General features: G+C 39.8%; 1 protein-coding gene across 3 annotated transcripts in view; it reads right to left on the reverse strand.

The window, feature by feature from the left end:
- Window positions 1-14,998, reverse strand: part of KCNK10 (potassium two pore domain channel subfamily K member 10) — a 182,274-nt gene that overhangs the window by 44,129 nt on the left and 123,147 nt on the right. For all 3 annotated transcript variants that reach the window (XM_073638238.1, XM_073638236.1, XM_073638235.1), the window contains exon 2: window positions 7,421-7,779. In XM_073638238.1, the coding sequence (XP_073494339.1) occupies window positions 7,421-7,779 (359 nt within the window). The remainder of the gene's footprint in view (window positions 1-7,420; window positions 7,780-14,998) is intronic.

Below are 14,998 nucleotides of genomic sequence, written 5' to 3' on the forward strand. Positions count from 1 at the left end.
TGTATTATACCCCAGAGCTGCACTCACTATTCTGCTGGTGGAGTCACTGTGTACATACATTACATTACTGATCCTGAGTTACATCCTGTATTATACTCCAGAGCTGCACTCACTATTCTGCTGGTGCAGTCACTGTGTACATACATTACATTACTGATCCTGAGTTACATCCTGTATTATCCTCCAGAGCTGCACTCACTATTCTGCTGGTGCAGTCACTGTGTACATACATTACATTACTGATCCTGAGTTACATCCTGTATTATACCCCAGAGCTGCACTCACTATTCTGCTGGTGGAGTCACTGTGTACATACATTACATTACTGATCCTGAGTTACATCCTGTATTATACTCCAGAGCTGCACTCACTATTCTGCTGGTGCAGTCACTGTGTGCATACATTACATGACTGATCCTGAGTTACATCCTGTATTACACTCCAGAGCTGCACTCACTATTCTGCTGGTGCAGTCACTGTGTACATACTTTACACTACTGATCCTGAGTTACATCCTGTATTATACTCCAGAGCTGCACTCACTAATCTGCAGGTGCAGTCACTGTGTACATACATTACATTACTGGTCCTGAGTTACCTCCTGTATTATACTGCAGAGCTGCACTCACTATTCTGCTGGTGCAGTCACTGTGTACATACATTACATTACTGATCCTGAGTTACATCCTGTATTATCCTCCAGAGCTGCACTCACTATTCTGCTGGTGCAGTCACTGTGTACATACATTACATTACTGATCCTGAGTTACATCCTGTATTATACCCCAGAGCTGCACTCACTATTCTGCTGGTGCAGTCACTGTGTGCATACATTACATTACATTACTGATCCTGAGTTACATCCTGTATTACACTCCAGAGCTGCACTCACTATTCTGCTGGTGCAGTCACTGTGTACATACATTACATTACTGATCCTGAGTTACATCCTGTATTATACTCCAGAGCTGCACTCACTATTCTGCTGGTGCAGTCACTGTGTACATACTTTACACTACTGATCCTGAGTTACATCCTGTATTATACCCCAGAGCTGCACTCACTATTCTGCTGGTGCAGTCACTGTGTACATACATTACATTACTGATCCTGAGTTACCTCCTGTATTATACTCCAGAGCTGCACTCACTATTCTGCTGGTGCAGTCACTGTGTACATACATTACATTACTGATCCTGAGTTACATCCTGTATTATACTCCAGAGCTGCACTCACTATTCTGCTGGTGCAGTCACTGTGTACATACATTACATTACTGATCCTGAGTTACATCCTGTATTATCCTCCAGAGCTGCACTCACTATTCTGCTGGTGCAGTCACTGTGTACATACATTACATTACTGATCCTGAGTTACATACTGTATTATACCCCAGAGCTGCACTCACTATTCTGCTGGTGCAGTCACTGTGTACATACATTACATTACTGATCCTGAGTTACATCCTGTATTATACTCCAGAGCTGCACTCACTATTCTGCTGGTGCAGTCACTGTGTGCATACATTACATGACTGATCCTGAGTTACATCCTGTATTACACTCCAGAGCTGCACTCACTATTCTGCTGGTGCAGTCACTGTGTACATACTTTACACTACTGATCCTGAGTTACATCCTGTATTATACTCCAGAGCTGCACTCACTAATCTGCTGGTGCAGTCACTGTGTACATACATTACATTACTGATCCTGAGTTACATCCTGTACTATACTCCAGAGCTGCACTCACTATTCTGCAGGTGCAGTCACTGTGTACATACATTACATTACTGGTCCTGAGTTACCTCCTGTATTATACTGCAGAGCTGCACTCACTATTCTGCTGGTGCAGTCACTGTGTACATACATTACATTACTGATCCTGAGTTACATCCTGTATTATCCTCCAGAGCTGCACTCACTATTCTGCTGGTGCAGTCACTGTGTACATACATTACATTACTGATCCTGAGTTACATCCTGTATTATACCCCAGAGCTGCACTCACTATTCTGCTGGTGGAGTCACTGTGTACATACATTACATTACTGATCCTGAGTTACATCCTGTATTATACCCCAGAGCTGCACTCACTATTCTGCTGGTGGAGTCACTGTGTACATACATTACATTACTGATCCTGAGTTACATCCTGTATTATCCTCCAGAGCTGCACTCACTATTCTGCTGGTGCAGTCACTGTGTGCATACATTACATGACTGATCCTGAGTTACATCCTGTATTACACTCCAGAGCTGCACTCACTATTCTGCTGGTGCAGTCACTGTGTACATACATTACATTACTGATCCTGAGTTACATCCTGTATTATACTCCAGAGCTACACTCACTATTCTGCTGGTGCAGTCACTGTGTACATATATTACATTACTGATCCTGAGTTACATCCTGTATTATACTCCAGAGCTGCACTCACTATTCTGCAGGTGCAGTCACTGTGTACATACATTACATTACTGGTCCTGAGTTACCTCCTGTATTATACTGCAGAGCTGCACTCACTATTCTGCTGGTGCAGTCACTGTGTACATACATTACATTACTGATCCTGAGTTACATCCTGTATTATCCTCCAGAGCTGCACTCACTATTCTGCTGGTGCAGTCACTGTGTACATACATTACATTACTGATCCTGAGTTACATCCTGTATTATACCCCAGAGCTGCACTCACTATTCTGCTGGTGGAGTCACTGTGTACATACATTATATTACTGATCCTGAGTTACATCCTGTATTACACTCCAGAGCTGCACTCACTATTCTGCTGGTGCAGTCACTGTGGGCATACATTACATTACTGATCCTGAGTTACATCCTGTATTACACTCCAGAGCTGCACTCACTATTCTGCTGGTGCAGTCACTGTGGGCATACATTACATTACTGATCCTGAGTTACATCCTGTATTATACTCCAGAGCTGCACTCACTATTCTGCTGGTGCAGTCACTGTGGGCATACATTACATTACTGATCCTGAGTTACATCCTGTATTACACTCCAGAGCTGCACTCACTATTCTGCTGGTGCAGTCACTGTGTATATACATTACATTACTGATCCTGAGTTACCTCCTGTATTATACTCCAGAGCTGCACTCACTAATCTGCTGGTGCAGTCACTGTGTACATACATTACATTACTGATCCTGAGTTACATCCTGTATTATACTCCAGAGCTGCACTCACTATTCTGCTGGTGCAGTCACTGTGTACATACATTATATTACTGATCCTGAGTTACATCCTGTATTATACTCCAGAGCTGCACTCACTATTCTGCTGGTGCAGTCACTGTGTACATACATTACATTACTGATCCTGAGTTACATCCTGTATTATACTCCAGAGCTGCACTCACTAATCTGCTGGTGCAGTCACTGTGTACATACATTACATTACTGATCCTGAGTTACATCCTGTATTATACTCCAGAGCTGCACTCACTATTCTGCTGGTGCAGTCACTGTGTACATACATTACATTACTGATCCTGAGTTACCTCCTGTATTATACTCCAGAGCTGCACTCACTATTCTGCTGGTGCAGTCACTGTGTACATACATTACATTACTGATCCTGAGTTACATCCTGTATTATCCTCCAGAGCTGCACTCACTATTCTGCTGGTGCAGTCACTGTGTACATACATTACATTACTGATCCTGAGTTACATCCTGTATTATACCCCAGAGCTGCACTCACTATTCTGCTGGTGCAGTCACTGTGTGCATACATTACATTACATTACTGATCCTGAGTTACATCCTGTATTACACTCCAGAGCTGCACTCACTATTCTGCTGGTGCAGTCACTGTGTACATACATTACATTACTGATCCTGAGTTACATCCTGTATTATACTCCAGAGCTGCACTCACTATTCTGCTGGTGCAGTCACTGTGTACATACTTTACACTACTGATCCTGAGTTACATCCTGTATTATACCCCAGAGCTGCACTCACTATTCTGCTGGTGCAGTCACTGTGTACATACATTACATTACTGATCCTGAGTTACCTCCTGTATTATACTCCAGAGCTGCACTCACTATTCTGCTGGTGCAGTCACTGTGTACATACATTACATTACTGATCCTGAGTTACATCCTGTATTATACTCCAGAGCTGCACTCACTATTCTGCTGGTGCAGTCACTGTGTACATACATTACATTACTGATCCTGAGTTACATCCTGTATTATCCTCCAGAGCTGCACTCACTATTCTGCTGGTGCAGTCACTGTGTACATACATTACATTACTGATCCTGAGTTACATACTGTATTATACCCCAGAGCTGCACTCACTATTCTGCTGGTGCAGTCACTGTGTACATACATTACATTACTGATCCTGAGTTACATCCTGTATTATACTCCAGAGCTGCACTCACTATTCTGCTGGTGCAGTCACTGTGTGCATACATTACATGACTGATCCTGAGTTACATCCTGTATTACACTCCAGAGCTGCACTCACTATTCTGCTGGTGCAGTCACTGTGTACATACTTTACACTACTGATCCTGAGTTACATCCTGTATTATACTCCAGAGCTGCACTCACTAATCTGCTGGTGCAGTCACTGTGTACATACATTACATTACTGATCCTGAGTTACATCCTGTACTATACTCCAGAGCTGCACTCACTATTCTGCAGGTGCAGTCACTGTGTACATACATTACATTACTGGTCCTGAGTTACCTCCTGTATTATACTGCAGAGCTGCACTCACTATTCTGCTGGTGCAGTCACTGTGTACATACATTACATTACTGATCCTGAGTTACATCCTGTATTATCCTCCAGAGCTGCACTCACTATTCTGCTGGTGCAGTCACTGTGTACATACATTACATTACTGATCCTGAGTTACATCCTGTATTATACCCCAGAGCTGCACTCACTATTCTGCTGGTGGAGTCACTGTGTACATACATTACATTACTGATCCTGAGTTACATCCTGTATTATACCCCAGAGCTGCACTCACTATTCTGCTGGTGGAGTCACTGTGTACATACATTACATTACTGATCCTGAGTTACATCCTGTATTATCCTCCAGAGCTGCACTCACTATTCTGCTGGTGCAGTCACTGTGTGCATACATTACATGACTGATCCTGAGTTACATCCTGTATTACACTCCAGAGCTGCACTCACTATTCTGCTGGTGCAGTCACTGTGTACATACATTACATTACTGATCCTGAGTTACATCCTGTATTATACTCCAGAGCTACACTCACTATTCTGCTGGTGCAGTCACTGTGTACATATATTACATTACTGATCCTGAGTTACATCCTGTATTATACTCCAGAGCTGCACTCACTATTCTGCAGGTGCAGTCACTGTGTACATACATTACATTACTGGTCCTGAGTTACCTCCTGTATTATACTGCAGAGCTGCACTCACTATTCTGCTGGTGCAGTCACTGTGTACATACATTACATTACTGATCCTGAGTTACATCCTGTATTATCCTCCAGAGCTGCACTCACTATTCTGCTGGTGCAGTCACTGTGTACATACATTACATTACTGATCCTGAGTTACATCCTGTATTATACCCCAGAGCTGCACTCACTATTCTGCTGGTGGAGTCACTGTGTACATACATTATATTACTGATCCTGAGTTACATCCTGTATTACACTCCAGAGCTGCACTCACTATTCTGCTGGTGCAGTCACTGTGGGCATACATTACATTACTGATCCTGAGTTACATCCTGTATTACACTCCAGAGCTGCACTCACTATTCTGCTGGTGCAGTCACTGTGGGCATACATTACATTACTGATCCTGAGTTACATCCTGTATTATACTCCAGAGCTGCACTCACTATTCTGCTGGTGCAGTCACTGTGGGCATACATTACATTACTGATCCTGAGTTACATCCTGTATTACACTCCAGAGCTGCACTCACTATTCTGCTGGTGCAGTCACTGTGTATATACATTACATTACTGATCCTGAGTTACCTCCTGTATTATACTCCAGAGCTGCACTCACTAATCTGCTGGTGCAGTCACTGTGTACATACATTACATTACTGATCCTGAGTTACATCCTGTATTATACTCCAGAGCTGCACTCACTATTCTGCTGGTGCAGTCACTGTGTACATACATTATATTACTGATCCTGAGTTACATCCTGTATTATACTCCAGAGCTGCACTCACTATTCTGCTGGTGCAGTCACTGTGTACATACATTACATTACTGATCCTGAGTTACATCCTGTATTATACTCCAGAGCTGCACTCACTAATCTGCTGGTGCAGTCACTGTGTACATACATTACATTACTGATCCTGAGTTACATCCTGTATTATACTCCAGAGCTGCACTCACTATTCTGCTGGTGCAGTCACTGTGTACATACATTACATTACTGATCCTGAGTTACCTCCTGTATTATACTCCAGAGCTGCACTCACTATTCTGCTGGTGCAGTCACTGTGTACATACATTACATTACTGATCCTGAGTTACATCCTGTATTATACTCCAGAGCTGCACTCACTATTCTGCTGGTGCAGTCACTGTGTACATACATTACATTACTGATCCTAAGTTCCACCCTGTATTATACTCTAGAGTTGCGATCATTATTCTGCTGGTGGAGCCAGGAGACATAATGTAATTTATGTACAGACACTTTTTTTTCTAGGCTGCGCTTCTACAATACAAGGGGACAGTTCTTCTACATCTGATGAAAGATGTCCATTGTAAAAACCACTGTGCCCATAATACACTCCAGAGCAGCATTCACAATTCTACAGAGCTCATATGACAGAACAAAGGGCTGTACTGGGCAGTGCTCCATAGAACCTATAGCAGCAGCGTTGTCGGCATGTGTTGTGTATCTTGAAGCCAAATCTTAAATCTTTGCCACAACATAATCCGCTATATAATAGATGAGAATGAAAATAAGCTAAATACTGTGCTCATTTAATGCTTCACTTGTATAATCCATCATCCATTGACTATGCTATTAAACAGAGATCCGTCAACAGAACCAGATCTATATTCCAGTACCGAATACCCAGCCTGCCGCTCACTGACCATGAAGTCCTGGCGGGGTGGATACAAAGTGTAAAATCTGTATACATCCCTATAATGGTTCTGCACACAACAAGGTCACCTAAAAGTTCATCATGTCATCACGTCTTAAAAGCAAACTGAATCTAGTAACATAGTTGTTAATGGACAAGGAGGGGGAGAGGAGGGAGATGCAGCTGCAGTATCACTGCTGGAAAAAGGAGCAGAAGTGGCAACATCTGATCGGATCTGGTGCCATTAACCCTTCACATTGTGGCTCCTTCTAACAATTGTGACCGTGTAAATAACTGCACAATGTAGATCGGTACCTTTATCAGAGCGTCCAGCTCCTGTGGAGTGACACAAGAATGCGCCTGGAGGAAATCCAGCTTCTCTTGGGCTATCGTGCTTTTTTGGCTGCTTTCGAAAGGCTGTTCAAGAGCCCGGAAGACGAGGCCGCCACTGACCAAATAAACCACCACCACCACGAAGATCGCCAAGACTGTCTTCCACTTCATGACGGAGTGTAGACCTCTGGAGGTGTTGTCTATCGTGGTTACCATAGTAGTCCGGGAACATACCGACATCCTAGGGGTCGGCGTGGGACTAGTGTTATGCCCGTTTGGCTTCGGATCAGATGGGGGCACAGGAAGAGGGGCAGGCGTGGGTACGGTCGATGGCACCGCCACTGCAAGAAAAGGACAAGAGTGATTGGCGACTGTTACATTGTTACAGAAGTCTGTCATACTTTTATTGGGGATGTGGACTCCTGATCCGGACCCTGTTCTTTTACATAAAACGAGGACCCACATCAAAGAGATTCCCCAGGTTCTGGTGACCCAGTCACATCCCCAGAGGTGTAACCTGAAAAATCATCAACCCCCTAATGCAACATCTTGGAATCCGTCCCACGGTATCAACAGTTATTCTGCCTCTAGACGCACAGTGATGATTTGTATGAAGATCATGTTCACAAATGAGCATCCATCCATCTACGCACTTGTATTTAGTCGGCAGGTGATAATTTAGAAGCTGAAATCCGCCAGTATAAATGAGCCTCTAGCCTCTCCTCAGTAATGGCTGATAACAGAGAGTGATAAATTTTACTTTTTACAGTACATAAGTATCAGAAAGTATAGTGTCCCTTAAGATGTCATGGCTTCGACTGCAAAGAGACAAAAACCAGTGCAGCGGATGAGGCTGCCGATCCCTACAGATGAGCTCCTCGCTCCCAGATTCAGGACATGATGTTCTCGTCTCTTCCTGCTCATTACTGATCTTCATGAAATGATTATCAGTCAAAGGCACGATGTTCACAACCTTATGGTGAGATGATGAGAGTTGCCTAACATCCAGTATAGACCAGGCGCTATTCTCACCTGACAGCGTCTGGACAGTAACTACATACTGTATACAACCCCTGGCAAAAATTATGGAATCACCGGGCTCGGAGGATGTTCATTCAGTTGTTTAATGTTGTTGAAAAAAAGCAGATCACAGACATGGCACAAAACTAAAGTCATTTCAAATGGCAACTTTAGGGCTTTAAGAAACACTAAAAGAAATCAAGATTAAAAATGTGGTACTCAGTAAGAGTAATTTTTTTCAGACCAAGCAGAGGGAAAAAATTATGGAATCACTCAATTCTGAGGCAAAAATTATGGAATCACCCTGCAAATTTTCATTTCCAAAACTAACACCTGCATCAAATTAGATCTGCTCGTTAGTCTGTATGTAAAAATGAGTGATCACACCTTGGAGAGCTGTTGCACCAAGTGGACTGACATGAATCATGGCTCCAACAAGAGAGATCTCAATTGAAACAAAGGAGTGGATTATCAAACTCTTAAAAAAAGGTAAATCATCACACAATGTTGCAAAAGATGTTGGTTGTTCACAGTCAGCTGTGTCTAAAATCTGGACAAATACAAACAGCATGGGAAGGTTGTTAAAGGCAAACATACTGGTAGACCAAGGAAGACATCAAAGAGTCAAGACCGGAAACTTAAAGCAATATGTCTCCAAAACAGGAAATGCACAACAAAACAAATGAGGAGCAAATGGGAGGAAACTGGAGTCAATGTCTGTGACCGAACTGTGAGAAACCGCCTAAAGGAAATGGGATTTACATACAGAAAAGCTAAACATAAGCCATCATTAACACCTAAACAGAAAAAAACAAGGTTACAATGGGCTAAGGAAAAGCAATCGTGGACTGTGGATGACTGGATGAAAGTCATATTCAGTGATGAATCGCGAATCTGCATTGGGCAAGGTGATGATACTGGAACTTTTGTTTGGTTCCGTTCCAATGAGATTTATAAAGATGACGGCATGAAGAGAACATGCAAATTTCCACAGTCATTGATGATATGGGGCTGCATGTCAGGTAAAGGCACTGGGGAGATGGCTGTCATTACATCTTCAATGAATGCCCAAGTTTACATTGATATTTTGGACAGTTTTCTTATCCCATCAATTGAAAGGATGTTTGGGGATGATGATATCATTTTTCAAGATGATAATGCATCCTGCCATAGAGCAAAAACTGTGAAAACATTCCTTGAAAGAAGACACATAAGGTCAATGTCATGGCCTGCAAATAGTCCGGATCTCAATCTAATTGAAAATCTTTGGTGGAAGTTGAAGAAAATGGTCCATGACAAGGCTCCAACCTGCCAAGCTGATCTGGCAACAGCAATCAGAGAAATTTGGAGCCAGATTGATGAAGAGTACTGTTTGTCACTCATTAAGTCCATGCCTCAGAGACTGCAAGCTGTTATTAAAGCCAGAGGTGGTGCAACAAAATACTAGTGATGTATTGGAGTGTTCTTTTGTGTGTTTGTTTTTCATGATTCCATAATTTTTTTCCGCAGAATTGAGTGATTCCATAATTTTTTTTCCCTCTGCTTGCTCTGAAAAAAATTACCCTTACTGAGTACCACATTTTTAATCTTGATTTCTTTTAGTGTTTCATAAAGCCCTAAAGTTGCCATTTGAAATGACTTTAGTTTTGTGCCATGTCTGTGATCTGCTTTTTTTCAACAACATTAAACAACTGAATGAACATCCTCCGAGCCCGGTGATTCCATAATTTTTGCCAGGGGTTGTATAATGGATGTACAAATACTAAGTATGGTATATGCTCTACTAAAATCAGTAATATGATAATAATGTAAAAAGTAATATATTATCCGGCCCCACAGATCCCTCATCGCACATCATCCCGTCTGTCTGGGATCACATGAAGGATCGGCACAAGCCTCATACACAGAAGATCTGGGCTCAAGTCTCCAAGATGTTTAGCTCCTGCCAAGCTCCTTCAAAACCTTCCTTTATCAATTCTTCCAGATACACTTGCACACAAACGGCGGCCATACAAAATCTTGATTTACATTTTGTTTTGTTTTTTCCTTTAATTTACTTTATTTTTATCTAGTAACAGAATGAAGGCACTTTTATTTCTGGAAGGATTCTTACTTTGCAGCATTTTTCCGCACCTGTTAAAAACTCTTAACAAATTACCTTATGTGCTAAAATCATTAAGATCTCACCTCTGTATAGCGCTCACATACATTAACATCTCTAAAATGAAGAAGAAACATTGCAGACAATTCAGTGTTTTTCTTCCCCTCCTCTAAAGAATAACTTGTAACAAGACCTGCCTTCATATAAAGAAGGCGACTGACACATTGTAACAGATCTCATCGCTTTCTTCACAAGGAAAGTCCTCAGATCCTAAGAGAACTGTCAATTATAATGTCCCTGGTGAGCTGCCCCCCTATACACCCATCCTGCTCTGACCGTTTCGACCACCCATAAAGTGTTCTAGAAAACAAACTGTAATTCAGCCATGAAAAAAAGCCCTAAATAGAAGCCCTTACCTGCACACAGTGGCCCCCGCCTGGTAGTGACAACAGAGATAGGTAACAAATGTGCGAGGGTTAATCTGCAGGACTGCCGCTGTATTAATTTATATTCACCTGCCCTAATACATGTCAACATGAAGCCTCCGAGCTCCGGGACTCGTCTACATCACAGAACCAAACCTCAGAGCCCCAGGGACCCCGGCAGTGTTACCAGACGACGACCTGCAGGGAGCAAAACCGTGATCTCACTGCTAGATACACAACAAATACGACCGCACGATACCAGACCGCACCTGAGACAAAGAGCATCCGCATCATAAAGCAGCTCCAGGACAGAAGCCTTCTATAGAGGGCAGCATTATAGTAGTTATATTCTTGTACATAGGGAGCAGTATTATAGTAGTTATATTCTTGTACATAGGGGGCAGTATTATAGTAGTTATATTCTTGTACATAGGGAGCAGTATTATAGTAGTTATATTCTTGTACATAGGATCAGTATTATAGTAGTTATATTCTAGTACATAGGAGCAGTATTATAGTAGTTATATTCTTGTACATAGGGAGCAGTATTATAGTAGTTATATTCTTGTACATAGGATCAGTATTATAGTAGTTATGTTCTTGTACATAGGGGGCAGTATTATAGTAGTTATATCCTTATACATAGGGGCAGTATTATAGTAGTTATATTCTTGTACATAGGGGCAGCATTATAGTAGTTATATTCTAGTACATAGGAGCAGTATTATAGTAGTTATATTCTTGTACATAGGGGCAGGATTATAGTAGTTATATTCCTGTACATAGGGGCAGTATTATAGTAGTTATATTCTTGTACATAGGGACAGTATTATAGTAGTTATATTCTTGTACATAGGGGGCAGTATTATAGTAGTTATATTCTTGTACATAGGGGCAGTATTATAGCAGTTATATTCTTGTACATAGGGGGCAGTATTATAGTAGTTATATTCTTGTACATAGGGACAGTATTATAGTAGTTATATTCTTGTACATAGGGACAGTATTATAGTAGTTATATTCTTGTACATAGGGACAGTATTATAGTAGTTATATTCTTGTACATAGGGGGCAGTATTATAGTAGTTATATTCTTGTACATAGGGGCAGTATTATAGCAGTTATATTCTTGTACATAGGGGGCAGTATTATAGTAGTTATATTCTTGTACATAGGGACAGTATTATAGTAGTTATATTCTTGTACATAGGGGGCAGTATTATAGTAGTTATATTCTTGTACATAGGGAGCAGTATTATAGTAGTTATATTCTTGTACATAGGATCAGTATTATAGTAGTTATGTTCTTGTACATAGGAGCAGTATTATAGTAGTTATATTCTTGTACATAGGGGCAGCATTATAGTAGTTATATTCTAGTACATAGGAGCAGTATTATAGTAGTTATATTCTTGTACATAGGGGCAGGATTATAGTAGTTATATTCTTGTACATAGGGGCAGGATTATAGTAGTTATATTCCTGTACATAGGGGCAGTATTATAGTAGTTATATTCCTGTACATAGGGGCAGTATTATAGTAGTTATATTCTTGTACATAGGGACAGTATTATAGTAGTTATATTCTTGTACATAGGGGGCAGTATTATAGTAGTTATATTCTTGTACATAGGGGCAGTATTATAGCAGTTATATTCTTGTACATAGGGGGCAGTATTATAGTAGTTATATTCTTGTACATAGGGGCAGTATTATAGTAGTTATATTCTTGTACATAGGGACAGTATTATAGTAGTTATATTCTTGTACATAGGGACAGTATTATAGTAGTTATATTCTTGTACATAGGGGGCAGTATTATAGTAGTTATATTCTTGTACATAGGGGGCAGTATTATAGTAGTTATATTCTTGTACATAGGAGCAGTATTATAGTAGTTATGTTCTTGTACATAGGGACAGTATTATAGTAGTTATATTCTTGTACATAGGGGGCAGTATTATAGTAGTTATATTCTTGTACATAGGGACAGTATTATAGTAGTTATATTCTTGTACATAGGATCAGTATTATAGTAGTTATGTTCTTGTACATAGGGGCAGTATTATAGTAGTTATATTCTTGTACATAGGATCAGTATTATAGTAGTTATGTTCTTGTACATAGGAGCAGTATTATAGTAGTTATATCCTTGTACATAGGGGCAGTATTATAGTAGTTATATTCTTGTACATAGGGGCAGCATTATAGTAGTTATATTCTAGTACATAGGAGCAGTATTATAGTAGTTATATTCTTGTACATAGGGAGCAGTATTATAGTAGTTATATTCCTGTACATAGGGGCAGTATTATAGTAGTTATATTCTTGTACATAGGGGCAGTATTATAGTAGTTATATTCTTGTACATAGGGACAGTATTATAGTAGTTATATTCTTGTACATAGGGGGCAGTATTATAGTAGTTATATTCTTGTACATAGGGGCAGTATTATAGCAGTTATATTCTTGTACATAGGGGGCAGTATTATAGTAGTTATATTCTTGTACATAGGGACAGTATTATAGTAGTTATATTCTTGTACATAGGGACAGTATTATAGTAGTTATATTCTTGTACATAGGGACAGTATTATAGTAGTTATATTCTTGTACATAGGGGGCAGTATTATAGTAGTTATATTCTTGTACATAGCGGCAGTATTATAGCAGTTATATTCTTGTACATAGGGGGCAGTATTATAGTAGTTATATTCTTGTACATAGGGACAGTATTATAGTAGTTATATTCTTGTACATAGGGGGCAGTATTATAGTAGTTATATTCTTGTACATAGGGAGCAGTATTATAGTAGTTATATTCTTGTACATAGGATCAGTATTATAGTAGTTATGTTCTTGTACATAGGAGCAGTATTATAGTAGTTATATCCTTGTACATAGGGGCAGTATTATAGTAGTTATATTCTTGTACATAGGGGCAGCATTATAGTAGTTATATTCTTGTACATAGGGGGCAGTATTATAGTTATATTCTTGTACATAGGGGGCAGTATTATAGTAGTTATATTCTTGTACATAGGAGGCAGTATTATAGTAGTTATATTCTTGTACATAGGAGGCAGTATTATAGTAGTTATGTTCTAGTACATAGGAGCAGTATTATAGTAGTTATATTCTTGTACATAGGGGCAGGATTATAGTAGTTATATTCCTGTACATAGGGGCAGTATTATAGTAGTTATATTCTTGTACATAGGGGCAGTTTTATAGTAGTTATCTTCTTGTACATAGGGGCAGTATTATAGTAGTTATATTCTTGTACATAGGGGGCAGTATTATAGTAGTTATATTCTTGTACATAGGAGCAGTATTATAGTAGTTATATTCTTGTACATAGGGGCAGTATTATAGTAGTTATATTCTTGTACACAGAGGGCAGTATTATAGTAGTTATATTCTTGTACATAGGAGCAGTATTATAGTAGTTATATTCTTGTACATAGGAGCAGTATTATAGTAGTTATATTCTTGTACATAGGAGCAGTATTATAGTAGTTATATTCTTGTACATAGGAGCAGTATTATAGTAGTTATATTCTTGTACATAGGGAGCAGTATTATAGTAGTTATATTCTTGTACATAGGAGGCAGTATTATAGTAGTTATATTCTTGTACATAGGGGGCAGAATTATAATAGTTATATTCTTGTACATAGTGGCAGTATTATAGTAGTTATATTCTTGTACATAGGGGGCAGAATTATAATAGTTATATTCTTGTACATAGTGGCAGTATTATAGTAGTTACATTCTTGTACATAGGGGGCAGTATTATAGTAGTTATATTCTTGTACATAGGAGCAGTATTATAGTAATTATATTCTTGTACATAGGGGCAGTATTATAGTAGTTACATTCTTGTACATAGGGGGCAGTATTATAGTAGTTATATTCTTGTACATAGGAGCAGTATTATAGTAGTTATGTTCTTGTACATAACGGGCAGTATTAAAGTAGTTATATTCTTGTACATAGGGGAAGTATTATAGT

Source organism: Phyllobates terribilis, unplaced genomic scaffold (assembly GCF_046119375.1).
Source record: "Phyllobates terribilis strain yellow unplaced genomic scaffold, ASM4611937v1 Scaffold_7__3_contigs__length_470593459, whole genome shotgun sequence".
Classification (NCBI taxonomy): domain Eukaryota; kingdom Metazoa; phylum Chordata; class Amphibia; order Anura; family Dendrobatidae; genus Phyllobates; species Phyllobates terribilis.